The sequence below is a fragment of the Panicum virgatum genome, chromosome 8K (assembly GCF_016808335.1).
Source record: "Panicum virgatum strain AP13 chromosome 8K, P.virgatum_v5, whole genome shotgun sequence".
NCBI classification, from domain to species: domain Eukaryota; kingdom Viridiplantae; phylum Streptophyta; class Magnoliopsida; order Poales; family Poaceae; genus Panicum; species Panicum virgatum.
Window position 1 is genome coordinate 49,668,859 of NC_053143.1, and position 14,361 is coordinate 49,683,219.

Consider the following 14,361-nt stretch of genomic DNA (forward strand, 5'->3'; position numbering starts at 1 on the left):
TCATGTTGAGCGTCATCTCTAATAGAAGTTATAAATATTCACCAATATTTTGGGACTAATGAAAGTAGAATTTACACCATTCTAACATCTTCAACGGCGAAGCACGGTGAAGATGGCACAATGGTATGTAAACATAGTTTCACTAGGCACAAAAATTTACAAAACTTTATAAATTTTAGTGACAAGGATGGACATATATACTATATTCCTCTAAATCTCATTACCAAACTCAATTTCATTTAAAAGATTCAAAAAGAATTTTGGATCAACTAGAGCTTTTTAAAGTTAGATTCCACAATCTGGATGGATCCAAACATGCTCAAGTTTAAACCGATGATGCTTGTAGAAATAAGTTAATTTGGATTCATGCACAGCAATTGGGTGCATATTGGTTTCCATGTTCGCATTCCTCACCTCACCTCGTCTCTTCTACAGGGGCGGAGACAGGGGGGCGGACAGGGGCCTGGCCCCCCCCCATGGTCCCCAAATTTACACTACAAATTTAAATTTTGATTAAATTTTTATCTAAATTTGTATGATTGGCCCCCCTAACAATGAAAAAAACGACTTCCTGGCTCCGCCCCTGCTCTTCTGGCTAGGCTAACAAGCTTGGCAGCTCAAGAGAGCCAGATTGTCTCTCCCAAGAAAACGAGAAAAAGCTTGCTTTCACAAGTACGGAGGCAGCTAGCAAAGGATCCAAACAACATGCATGTACTGTCCAACTTCTTGCCCAGGAAGGCTAGGTGACCTCCAACATGGTTCCTAATGTGCACTAAGGTGTACAATGACCACACTATGCCTTAAACATTTCCATAACTAATGTGGGTGTCATGTTACACATATTTAAATAGTGAATAAACAGGAAGGACACACTATATAACAATTAAGATGAGTTCAAAAATGATGGGATTGTATAGTTTCTATTTGCGTTGGGGGATAGATGAACTTATATTGGAACCGTAGTAAGCAGTTGTATTCTGGAATTAGAGTATATGACACTTCGTAAATGAGTAAACATACCTTTCTGAAGAGGTCAAGGGCTACAGCAGCATCTAGAGGTTTGACATTGCACACTCTGCCAGAAGACGCTGCACAATGTGTGGCTACACTTTCTTCAGTAGTAATGACAATGATACAGTTTGCATAAGTTCCAGCTGATACCAACTCATTATTTATCGTGTCCCAGTCATTTTTGGACTGCAATCCGGCAACAACCACGAGACACTGACGCTCCTTAAGAACCTCCTTACACAATTTGATGGCATCATATTCAGCTTGAAATGCATCTCGATATATCCTTCCAGAATAAGGTGGTTCCAAATGCATATCCAGGAGTAAGCTCTGTGACAAGTCCATGAGATTGAAAGGATGGGATACATTGACCCAAACGAACATATTGAACATTCCACGGTTATTGGCCACATAATGGTTGTAAACAGTTCTGACAAGAGATGATTTCCCAACACCATCATCCCCGCACACAGGGACTACATTTGATTTTCCTTGTGAGGAGTCTAATGGCAAGCCTATCAGTTTATCAAGTTCCTTCATTTCCGTATCGCGGCCCACAAGAAAACAGTTGTTGATCGCGTCCTGTGCAAAAGAAGGCCTGTTCCTATATACAACTTCGTCACGTCGAAAACCCTGCAAATGGGAAGAGAGAATGACAAAGAAACTGAGATGCAGGAAAATGATACATACAACTTCAAGTCAATAGAAGAGATTTGGAGGTATTAGAGACAATATATAAGGCAAAATATCCACATCTTGAGCTATATAGCAACACCAGAAAAAAAAATAAATACTTCATCTGATTTCAAATGTAGGTCATTTTAGGATTTCAATTGGTTAAACTTGTCTAACATGACCTATTGTAAGAAACATGGCCCCATTAGGTCATAGTTATGATTTTGGTAATTGTATGACAACATAGTCAATGGGACTAACACTACTGGAAACCATTTTTTTTCCCTGTGTGTGTCGAATTTTCTTTAGGGCTTTTTCGAGCACGCACAGGGAAATTCACATTTTCTTGTCAGTTTTGAAAGAACGCACAGGGAAATAACTGAACTCACAGGAAAATTTACATTTCCTTGTCGGTCTTGAAAGAACGCACAGGGAAATAACCAAACTGACAGGAAAATTCCCATTTCCTTGTCGGTTAAGAAAGAACACACAGGAAAATAACTCAAACTCATAGGGAAATTATACAGTTCTTGTGGATTAAATCATTAACAATAAACTCTATCTTTTTTCCTAAAACTTTGATACAATCTTGATTTAGTGTGGCAAGCTTATGGACAAAAATATACTGTCACGTCAATACGTACAATTTTCTAACTAAATTTAGATATTATTGTAATGATTAAGTGATTATTTGAAGAAAGAAGTTTGAATTGTCACTAGAAGATAATTAAATTTTTCATCCGTCCAAAAGACATAGGCTAAGAATGGAACATATGAGGCTGAAAATATTTTGTGTAATTTTCTAAAATTTATTGGAGGTACACATAGTTCAACTTGGGATTACTTTCTATAAGCATGCATAAATTAATTTAAATGACAGAAAATAGCAAGTCTATTAAAACAATTCTTGAAACTCCTACATGACAATTTGGATGTTATCTATTGCACATAAAAATTTTATTGGGTTATATAAGGTAATTAATTTTGCAAATTACTTCACAAGCGTGCCTTAATTAGTTATTTAAAAAAAATAGAAAAACAACTTTTTTTACAGAAAGTTGCAGTGTAAATCCACAGATGTTAATAGGAGGGTGAATTTAAGGCCATGGCCAAATTTCAAGTGTATATGAGGAAGAAAACACTGTAGGGTGTACAAGCATCAACGTTTGACTTAAGTTGTATGAAACAATATGAGAGATCCATCTATTTTGTGAATAATGTATACTTTATTTTTTTTAAATCTTATGAAACTTTTATGTCAAGCTTATACATCCATAAAATAATTATATTCAAATTTATAGAATTTTTAAGAAGTTTTAGGTATTATTATCATTATTTAATAATAAGGTTGTAAATAGAAGTTTGAATTACTCCTAACAAATATCTAGACTTTTCATCTATTTTTAGAATACGAGCTATAATAGAACATTAGTACTTAAAATATATTTTATGTAATTTTTTAAATATTATGTGAGATACATGTAGTTCAAATTGTAATTACTTTCAATAAACATATAGAAATTCATTTAAACTATTGAAAATAGTAAATGAGTTCAAAAATTATTGAAACTTCTACAAGACAACTTATATGTAATGTAATTTATATGAAAAATATATTAGTATATATAAAATTATTATTTTTGTTTGTTACTTCACGAAGTGCCTTAATTAGTTAGAAATAAAAATGAAAAATTAAACGGACCAAAAAAATCTGAGAGTGGGTTGTTTTCTATGTATGGAAATTTGGCCCAAACTTTCGTATCCATCCATTTCTGATCCGACGGTTTAGATTGCTTCCTCACTGTGTATAAAACCAGCTCCTCCAGTCGGAAATCCTAGCCGTCCATCTCTCCCTCGCCCCCTCCCCTCGTCCTCACACCCACGCCCCTCCCTCTCCGCACACACCTCCTCCGTCCTCCCCACCGATGCCTCCTCAAATCTCAGATCTGGGGCTGCCCGCGGCGGCAGCTCGGCCGAGCGCTAGCCGCTAGGCGCCCCAGGCCCTCGCGCCGCGCAGGGGCTTCGCAGCGGGCGGCAGCTCGGCCGAGCGCTAGCCGCTAGGCGCCCCTGGCCATGCGTTGCGCAGGGCCTCCGCGGCAGGTGGCTGAGCGCTAGCCTCTAGGCGCCCCCAGCCCGCACGCCGCACAGGTGTTCCGCGGCAGCACGGCATGCGGCAGACGCGGCGGAAGGGCAAGCAGGCGGCCGGTGGGCCAATCGCGTCACGGCCGGCACTGCGCCAGGCGCGGGCACGCGGGTCCGCCTCCGCCAGGCGCGGGTACAAGGGCAGGCAGCTGGCCGACGAGCACATCACGTCAAGGCGGCACCGCGACAGGTCAGTGATGTCGTCCGGACCTCTCTGCGTCTGACCGCGACCCTCCCCAGCGCATGGTGACCTGTGCACGAGTGAAACATATATTTCTCTCTCTCCCATTTGTTATCTGATTCCCCCAAATTGCTTTAAATCCCGATCTAGGGTATTGACCACATGGTGTTGAAATTTGTGGCTGCATAGTTGGAAATCGAGGTGTACTACACTAAGTGGAGGAATAGAAAATTACTCTGATTTCTTTCATTTGCCATGGTAAGTAGAGTTCTGAAATGCTTTCATAGGGAAAGTAGAGTTCATATATGATCAGTAATATTTTAATCATGAACATTTATATCATGTGAGACCTTTACAAAGTACCATAGTTAAATCGGCAACACTTGATTCAGCTATATTTAACTTGGTAACACTTGTTTCAGGCTTTCAGCTGGCTGCTTACTTGCAGCAAATAGAGACATTCATTAATTGAGGATGCTGCATATAGTTAACGGATTATTAAGATGTAGAGATGCGAATTATTAGTCCCAGTGATTTGTTTCCTCTTTCCTTGATAATGATTTTACTTACTTTTTTCAGATGGGATGCGAATGTAGTATGCTAGAACAGCAGCAGCGGCAGATCCTGATGAAACTCCAGGGTCAGGTGGGATTAAATCTTATTAGCTCTATTCTCCCTGTATTTTTGTGTTATTTTTCTTTTGAGATTTAGGAGCACGGGCAGATCTTGATTAAACTATAGAGCTAGGAGTTGCGTAATTGGTTAGAGCTGATTCATCGAACGTACTCTGTACTTCAATTGCATTTGGGATGGTTTGAACTTATCCAAATCAGTTACCACAAAGCACTGAATGCTAGCAGAATTAGCTTATCTCTTATTCTTTTGCTTCTTGAGGGCTTCACCTAGTTCTGAAGAACTGAACTATTGAATAAAGGTGCATGCGTCAGTATGGAGCAAACAAGGTTATATAATTCAACTCATCTATAATACAACTTTCAATTTAACTAATATGCTCTTGGTATTTTAAGCCTCAACTTGATTGTAGCTGCCCTGAGATTACTTCTGTTATTTTCTTTGCAGCTCATGGTTACATAATTCTTCTTCGCAAGTGGCATGAAGTTCAATGATGCGTGTACTGCTTCTTCTAGTTGGCTTGGTCAGTTATCTTCTACTGATAGTTTCTGACTTGATAGTCAACTTGAAATGAACTCATACAAGTAGAGCTCTACTTAATGCCTTCCAACCACTTGCTTAACTAGTTACAAATTTATGTTGGTGCAGTCTAGTTTGAGATTCAACAATATTAATCCTCGTTTTGCTGTATACTGTTTAATGTATCTTTGATTAAAGTGCTGCTTTCTTGAATTTATAGGTAATTGAGGAATTGGTGAAGCAGCTTTAGTATTAAAGTGTTTCTTTTCCATAGACATATTCATATTGTAACACCTATTGAATTATTGCTGCTGGGCAATTTGACAGCGAATTTGTACATACTATATATAATGATGAGCTCTGGTTGATGGCTTCAGTTGTCGATGTGTTTTGTTGAAATTTATGTGATTGTGAACCATTCAATTCAAATTTGAGCATATCTGAAATTGTATTTCCCAGTCAATGAATAAGAACATTAGAAGAAACAGTATTTTGTCAGTTAAAGATGACATGAAATATAATTTTTTTGTCGGTTCCAAGGCTATTTTCCTGTCGGGAGACATGGACCGGGAAGTACTTTCAGACTTGAGGAAGGCTGATTTTTCTGTGCCCGGTTGAGCTAGCCCTGTTGAAAATTTGCCTGATGGTAACCAATTTCCCTGTTGGTTTTCTTATTTCTCTGTCGGTAGTGGTTATTTCTCTGAAGGTTTTGTACCGACAGGAAAATTTCGTTTTCCAGTAGTGTAACAAGTTTGTTGAGCTCAAGTTTGTAGGATTTCGAGGTCTCATGGATGAAGTCCAAACCATATCCAAAGTGTTCAAATCACATCCAAGTCAGTGTGTCCATTTGACAGCCGTGATGAATTGGACAAGTGGCAGTAGAAATTAGGCGACCGGTTAAACCGACAGCCTGAAAAATGAATTGAGTAGTGTAATGGGAAATTGCAACGACGATCAAGTGAAGAAAACTTAGTAGCATTGGTTAAACCGATGTTGCAAGAAGGGGTGTCGGTGCAATAGTCGTTTAATGCTCAAGAAGGTTCTTTGGAGTTGGAGATGGCTGCCTCGGCATTGTCTTCAGCACGGGTTGAACCGACGGTATAAAAGTAGGCGTCAGTGCATTGGTACTGTGATTACTCAGAGAGCATGTCAAGTAGCAGAAGTATTCGAGGGACAAATCCTTCAGGACTGGTTGAATCGACACCCGTCGGTGCAAAGCGTCGGTACAATAACGTCAATTGCAAGGGAACGTTGGAGTTCAACGGCTAGAATGCAAGTTCAGTGTGACTGGTTAAACCGACGGTGGCGACCGGTTTAACCGATGCTTTACGGCTTTTTGCAGAAAGGCAGGTAATGGCTATAAGAGGATCTCTAGCCTATTTAAGGCCTCACCTCGTGTCATTTGAGGCTGCTGGAGTTCGTGAGAAGCTACAGAAACTCTGCTGAAGTTTCCAAGCAAACCAAAGAGCTCATTGATCAAATTCTTAGGTTTAGCAAAAGCTTTGTGAGGTATAGTGCTAGGCTATCTCTAGAAAGAGTGTGAGAGCAAGGTGTTGTGCCCTCTTACTGGCTCTTGAGTGAACCTCAAGTTTGTACCTCGGTGTGTCGGCCCCTTGGAGTCTTGGTGGCTCGCCGGCAAGTCATCGACCCTTCGGCTTGGTGTGGAGCGGCGACGACGACTTTGCGCGGGGGATAAGGAGACCCCTTCTTTGTGGGAAGCTCCGTAGTGAAGGCGACATCAAGATGACCGGAGGGACGTAGTGTGAGCCTTAGTGGCCGAGCCTTTGTGGCAAGTCAAGGGAAGTCCTGGAAGAGACTTGGTGACCAGAAAGTAATACTTTTTGTAAGTGCTTCAACAACATGAACTAGAGGTGGCTTAGTGCTTCCTCTCATCCCCTCCTTACGTTTTTGCATTTCATAATTGCAACTTGTGTGCCTTTACTTTCTTAGAGTAGCATCAAGCTAGTATTAGCAATAGGTTGTAAAATTTATTTTGGGATGATGGTTCCACACTAGATGAACTCTAGATAGCATATTTTAGCTTATGTTTTGTGCTAACTAGTTTGAGCCATAGGTTAAGGTTTTCAGTTTGCCTAATTCACCCCCTCCCCCTCTTAGGGTACGAGCACCAATTCCTTTCACCTATCAGTATATAAAAGTCTATAACAACACATAGTTGATGTAACTAGATTCACAATGAAAAAAATATTTCCATAATCTATAAACTTCTATGTTTAAAATAATACATTTTGACAAAAGTTGCATGTCATAGAGACCTCTTTGAGGCCGTGTAGATGTACTAAAATAAACCACTAACATTTGGAATAGGAGAGAGTATATCTTTTGAGAGATATTACGTCATGATATTGTTTCCCAAAAGAAAGATGTCGCTATTATATTAAAAGCACCAATCAACTTTATCAATCTGGGGACTTCCCTAGGAAAAACAAAATACCAATATGTAGCTGTCTCCTGAACTCACAATGTTTAGGCATGTGGATGAACAAAAGTGAAGTCAATTTGTGTTTGTTATTCCAAGGCCATTTACAAGTTCCACTATATGTTGCAAGTGAAAAAAATGTCACTTCGTCCTTATAGTCAACCTTGGCTTGCAGTAAGTAAGGGGAGTAAATTGTGCTGGAGGTAAATAACTTTGATTAAGTTTCATTAGTTAGATCCCAAACCAGAAAATTAACGTGAAAACCTGTGTAGGGTGTAGAAAAATGAAAATTCCATTGTGCGAACAATGAATATGTTTGCTACCTTGCAAGGTAATTCTTGATTGATATATTATGAGACAAGTAGTTATTGAGATTGATCATTTGAAAATAGCACAAATAGATTCATCTCAAACGGAAAGAAGTTTCACAATATTTGTTGTATTTCACAAGTATAAGATGTTGTATATTTGTAGTGAGATTGCTTTATGACATTGTTATACATATAAAATAATCCCTCCAATCATAAAGCATGACGTTGAAGACTTGAAGGTATTGATGTAGTCTATAAGGTCAATCCAACCCATAATATTTATGGGTAGTGTCTATGTTGTCATATCATCAAGACACCAGCTTTAGAAACTAAACTCTACAACTCATAATGTCTTGGTGTGGATTTCTATTAAACTAACTTTTTTTTCTCCACCTATCATATTTGTTCTCCATTTATTATGAAAACGCCACCCAATTCTCAATGCACAACTTGTAGTGTCTAGCATATTTACGTGGTGACACTAGGTCTTGCATGAGACCTAGTTTCTTCCTCTTTCCACTCTCTCTCTTTTATTTATTATGGTGCCACATAAGCTAAAAATTCTACGTGGCGGTATAACTAATGCTATGGAAACCATCCTATATGGAAGGTTGGGGATGCCCTAAGGCAACACCTTGATTACTAGTTTCCATGAGGGTATGGCATTCAATACAAAGATGGTTAATATCACGAAAGCACTTTTTGCGATGAATCTAGCGGAATATCTTACTGTCTCAATCTACCCTAAACCTAAACCGGTAAACATCAGAAAAGGACATACATTTGTGATTTGAGAAAGTCCAAATTAGTGGACATATACAACAAAAGTTATAAGTTTGTGGATATAAATGAATTGCACAAATTACTAAGTGGTGGATGTAAAAAGGAATCTAGACTATTTTTTTTGTCAGTACTAAATACTAGTAATATACAGGACTCACTATTGTCAGGGCAATATATACTCCATCCATCGGGAAATGAAAGGCATATCTTATTTGGGAAAAGTGAAACCTTATAGATTTTGACCAACAATTATTGGTACCTGTATGCATATTTTGTTTGTCAAAATTATAGCACTACATTCATATTTGCACGTGCTTTATCTCACAATATTTACATCTAGTATTTTCTTAAAATATATTGTGTGTTAAATTATTGACCAAAGCTTGCTTTTATAGACCGTGTTGAAATTAAAAGAAATACAGATACACTATTATGGACGGAGAAGAGTACAGAATATATTGAACGTGCATAAAAACCATATACTAGTGATCTGTAGGAAAATTTAACTGTGAAGGTTACCTTTGTTTTATTTCAAAAAAAAAAAAGGTTACCTTTGTATGTTCCCGGCTTTCCTCCTTGAAGAAGACCCAGACAGAGTGATCAGCTGAGAACTGCCTCAGTTCTGATACTTGGTATGGCTTCCCCATGCAGAGACTCGCAATCTCGAGCTGCTGGGTTGACACGACGATTCGGCTCCCATTCTTCTTATCCGGCAGGTAGGACATGATGGTATCCCACTGAGCCATGGAAGATAGGTCTTCCAGGATGATGAGATACCGTTGTGTATCTACATGGTTCACAAACTCCTTGACAAGATCAGACGAAGACGCCTCCATTCTAGATAAGGGATGTGCATTCATTGCTCCTTCCTGTTCTTGCTGGCAAGAGTAGTTTGTGTAGAACTGAGCCAACAAATTCCAGATGAAATCGTGGTGATTGAAAGGATATACCAGCTTAACCCACGCACAACATTTGAAGTCTTTGTTGATTCTTGCATTATCGTACGCCTTCCTGATTATCGATGTTGTCCCAAGATCACCTCCTGCTCCGCACACGGAGATCACTTGAAGGTCATTGCCTTCCTTGGCAATCAACTTGGTGAGATCCAAGAAGCTGCTATGCTTCTTAATGGTGTCGAGAACATCAAATGTTCTTGTGTTGGCAGCACTCGTCTGCTGCATCTGCACGACGGGTCCGGAGCCGGAGTTGCCGTTGAGGTTGTAGCGCATGTTTCTCTGGCTCACCTCCTCGACCCGGGCCTTAAGCAGCTTTATCTCGACCACCGCTTCGTCCAGGGGCTGCGCGGCTGCAGATTTGCAGCAGGATGGCAGCAACCGTACACAAAACATCCACCATGGACGCTTCGTGTCCAGGTGGTAGACTAACTCAGCGCAGTCCTCCAAGTGATAGGAAAGGTCCCAGACTTGTCTCACCCAGGTCCTCATCACGCTGTTCTTGACCCAATCACGGTCGGCGGCGTTGAGGAATGACTCGATCATCTCGAACTCGTCATTGATGAACACCAAGTCACGCTGCACAATCTGCCACAGCTCCGCCTCCTCCTTGACTGCGGACTTGACCTTGTTCACCAACGCCTCAATCGCCGTCTTGGAAGCCGTAATGGTGAGCTCCGTCATTGTTCTCTTTCGGTTTGTCCTGTACGATATGCGTCTGCGACCGAGGAATAAAGGTATAAGACATTTTTTAAGACAAGGGAATTTTATTAATTTGAAGGAATGTTATATCAAGATGATACAACTGAACCTAGAAAGAATAAAAGGTATAAGATTTGGGCCCAAGAAGCCTCCTCGACATATTTTCTATACTACTAAATATACTCTAACAGGAAAAAAACAGCTATTGGGAGAACATTAAGGTAGAATCGGCTTACCAGAGTGAGATTGCTTCGACGTCCCAGCGAACTAATCCAAGCTGCAGACTTCACTGTTCAGTGTTCACTAACTTGCTATGGGCTGTTCACTAACTTGCTATGGGCTGGAGCAGGGTGGTGGTGCTTTAGTTTATTTTGAAGCTGAACGAAGGACGAGGATCTATGCTGCACGGTTCTACTCGCTGGCTGCTACGATGCTGGTAGATCGATCGGTTGATGAGAAGCTTTAATATGAGATGCAGCTAGCGCCGTTGGTAGGTGAGAATTTATTGCAATAAAATAGACTTATGATAGTAACAAGATATTGAGAACAAAATAGATTTATGATAGGTACAAAATAGATTCATGATAGTTACAACAAGATATCGAGAACAAAATAGACTCATGATAGGTATAAAATAGACTCTGTTTTGCTAGCTGCGGCTGGTGACTGGTGCTGGTTTATTATGAGCAAAAATTATTGCTGATTGGCTGGTGGCTGATGCTGTTTTGATGTGAGAGAAAAATACTGTTGTCTGACTGAAAAAACGGCTGGTAGAACAGAGTGTGAATCACGATAAAAATGGGTGGCATTAAACGTGGCCGCTGTGCCTCACCGACACTACCTGCCCACGTTCCTTGCATCGAGCCATTGAATAAGGCCGTGTTTAGTTCGGTAGGGTGTAAACGCAAAAAAATTTTGTGTTTCGAATCTTCCCAATTTAAAGCACTAAATGAAGTCTATTTATAAAACTTTTTGCATACATGGATTGTAAATCGCGAGACGAATCTAATGATGCTAATTAATTCATGATTAATCAATAATTAGTGGATGATTACTGTAGCATTACTGTTGCAAATTATGGATTAAGTAGGCTCATTAAATTCGTCTCGCGATTTACAGCCCATCCATGCAAAAAAATTTATAAATAGACTTCATTTAACACTTCAAATTAGTAAGATTCATTTTCACTTTAATGCGTTTACGACTTTTTTGCGTTTACGGGCTGGAACTAAACACACCCTAATTGTGTTAAAGTAGACCAGACGACACTGCAGGTAGCCCGGCGGCAACCTTGAGGCTGTGTTTAGATACGTAAATTATTGGTAAAAAGAGTAACATCAGACACTGTAGTTGTTTGTAGTAATTTTTATCCTACTATGATCTAACTAGGCTCAAAAGATTCGTCTCGTCGTGTATATTAAAATTATGCAATTAATTTTTTTAATTATTTATATTTAATACTCCATGTATGAGACAAAAAATTTGATGTAATAGATAAATTGTGAAATTTGGAGATAGAAATTTTGTAACTAAACACACAAACACACAGCCTGACTTGCTTACCCTCTCGCCCGTTCTATCAGCCACAGGCAAGCCGTGGCCGCCGAGCCGTACGTAGCTCATTGTCGGGTCCTAATCTGCCACTGTCCCACGGCACTGTTTTTTTTTTTTTTGACAAGTGCACTCGCTGTGTACGTTACGTCCCTATTCATTGTTGCTCACGCATGTGTTGTTCGCTCCGCCAGACTGCCACTGTCTCACGGCCGCCCACCCCCATTCGCCACTCAAAAAATCAAGAATACGGATGCAAGTTATACATATTTTGAATAATTGGCTTGATTTAAAAAATTAATAAAATAAATTAGAATAATATTCTGCGTAAATATTTTAAGAGAAAAAATAAACTAAAATAATATACCATCATAATTAATTAGTTAATTAAAAAATACTATTAGATATCCAACTCCATCCTTACCTATCAAACATCAACCCCATTATTAATGAAGATGTTGTCACCCAATCTGTCACACTGCCAAACGCCACGCGCACACACCCATTGGCCACTCCAAAAGCCAAGGTTCTCGGATCCAGTACTCTCGTGTCCCGTCTCATTGCTCACTGTCACAACGACCACCAAGCTGAGTCACCCCTCTCGTGCGTGAACTAAACATTAGATCTGGTTTGGTTGGCTAAAGTTAATTTTTAACTAGGAATAAACATTAGTAGCTTGCTAAAAATAGTTGGCTAAAATTAGCAGTCATGTGTTGTTGGGATAAGGAATTCCCTCCGTTCCAAAAAGACGGTCCTTTTAAAAAAATTTAGACACATTACTCATTCTAAGAAATAACCTTTGTCGGTACCTCAGGACCGGGGTACCCCTCTTGCTGAGTCTAGGTAAGAACCTCGTAGTTATCATGTAACACCTCCGGTGTTTAGCACTGTTTAAACATGCCATTAACATCAAACGACACAGTAAACCCTATTTTGGTGATTACTTAAAAGCCGAGTTCCGTTCAAATACACCAAAAAGTCAACCCTCGCACCTTTGCTCAAATGAACTTTTGCCCAAAACAAAAGTTGTAGAGTTTGACAAGATAAACAACTTTTGTGTTCGAAGTTTTTCAAGTTACAACATGAAATTTGGAGTTAACCCCGAAAAACAAGCGGGATCATTAAACTTGAATTCAAATTTTAAACTTTCAAATCATTGCTCAAATGAAGTTTTGCCCGAAAGGAAAGTTGTAGGAAATTTAATTTTGAACAACTTTCGTGTTCAAAATTTTTCGAGTTTCATTTGAAAATCTTGAGTTTGGGCTAAGTCAAACGGTTGACCTTGGTTTTCTCTCTCCACTCCCTTTCTCTCTCCTTTCTCTCTCTCCCTCGCTGACCCTCCCCTGCCCGAGAGCGCAGGCACTCGAGCGCGCCCCGCGTGCGCTCGCTGCGCCACTGCCCTGCCTCTCGCTGCCCGGCCATGAGCACCCTGCCCGCACGCCCGCCGCTGACCTCCCCCTCCCCCGTCCCGTCGAGCCTGCCGCGTTCCGCTCAGATGACGAGCACGCCACAAACGATAGGAGCTCGACGACGCGCCGCGACGCCGCCGTGGCACCCAACGAGCATGGCCATGTCGCTGCCTGAGCCGCTGACCACGGCCGGCCATCAATGCCGCGCGCCACCGGCCCCCAAACCTCCTCCCTCTTCTCCCTTGGTTCGCTTTAAACGGCCAGAACCCCCGTGTGCTCCTGAGCTCGCCGCCGTCCACTGACTGGCCGCCACCCACGTTCCTCCCCCACCCGAGCTCCTGCCGCCGCCCAGAAACCCCCCCCCCCCCCCCCGCCGGCGCCATGGCCGCCGCTCCTCCATAGGCCGCCGCGGAGCCCCCTCCTCCGCCCCTCCTCGACCCAAATAAACCCCCAAAATAGCTTCCTCATGGCGCTGTGAAGCTCCCGGACCTGCTCGCCTCCGCCCTAGACCGCCGGAGCGGCGCCGCCACTGCTCGCCACCGCCGGCGAGCCACTGCTCCGCCGCCCGCCCTACTTCCGGCCGCCCCTGACCTCGACAAGCCCACCTCCGAGTAGCTCTCGCCTTCCTCTTGCCTTTCCCCCACCTCCCCTCGCCGCCGGCGAGCTCCCTCGCCGGGAAACGCCGCCGCCGCCTCCTCCTCTGTTCCAACGCCGGCCAGGGGCATGTCTGTGCACCCCCAAATCTTTCCAGGGGCCTAGATGCAAGTTTCCATTTCCTTTTTCTTTTGTTTTGAAAAACAGCAAACTTGTAAATTCGTTTAAAAATCGTAGAAAAATCAAAAAAATGCAAACTCAACTGTTCTGGAATCTTTGCACAGAGATCTACAACTTTTGTTACATACACTTTTCATTTGCTCAATAGTTTTTACTTCATTTAAAATACAACAAAAATGTACTTTATATTAGATCTCAAGTTACAAGCATGAGCTAGTAGCCAGTTTTGGTCAGTGGGTTACATGTTAGATGTGTAACCTTGTGTAAAAGTTTCATA

The 14,361-nt window shown here is 41.2% G+C and overlaps 1 protein-coding gene and 1 long non-coding RNA gene across 2 annotated transcripts; one reads left to right on the forward strand and one right to left on the reverse strand.

Annotated features, from left to right (window-relative positions):
* Positions 1-4,594: 4,594 nt before the first annotated feature.
* Positions 4,595-5,451, forward strand: LOC120646384. The gene is made up of 3 exons (XR_005664412.1): positions 4,595-4,971; positions 5,090-5,165; positions 5,382-5,451. It is a non-coding gene; the product is annotated as an uncharacterized LOC120646384 (long non-coding RNA).
* Positions 5,452-8,924: 3,473 nt separating this feature from the next.
* LOC120645890 (disease resistance protein RPP13-like) lies at positions 8,925-10,332 on the reverse strand. The gene is made up of 2 exons (XM_039922608.1): positions 9,247-10,332; positions 8,925-8,954 (listed from the first exon to the last, which is right to left on the reverse strand). Exons 1-2 carry the CDS (start codon positions 10,330-10,332, stop codon positions 8,925-8,927), a joined length of 1,116 nt encoding a protein of 371 aa, XP_039778542.1.
* Between the last annotated feature and the right edge of the window lie 4,029 nt (positions 10,333-14,361).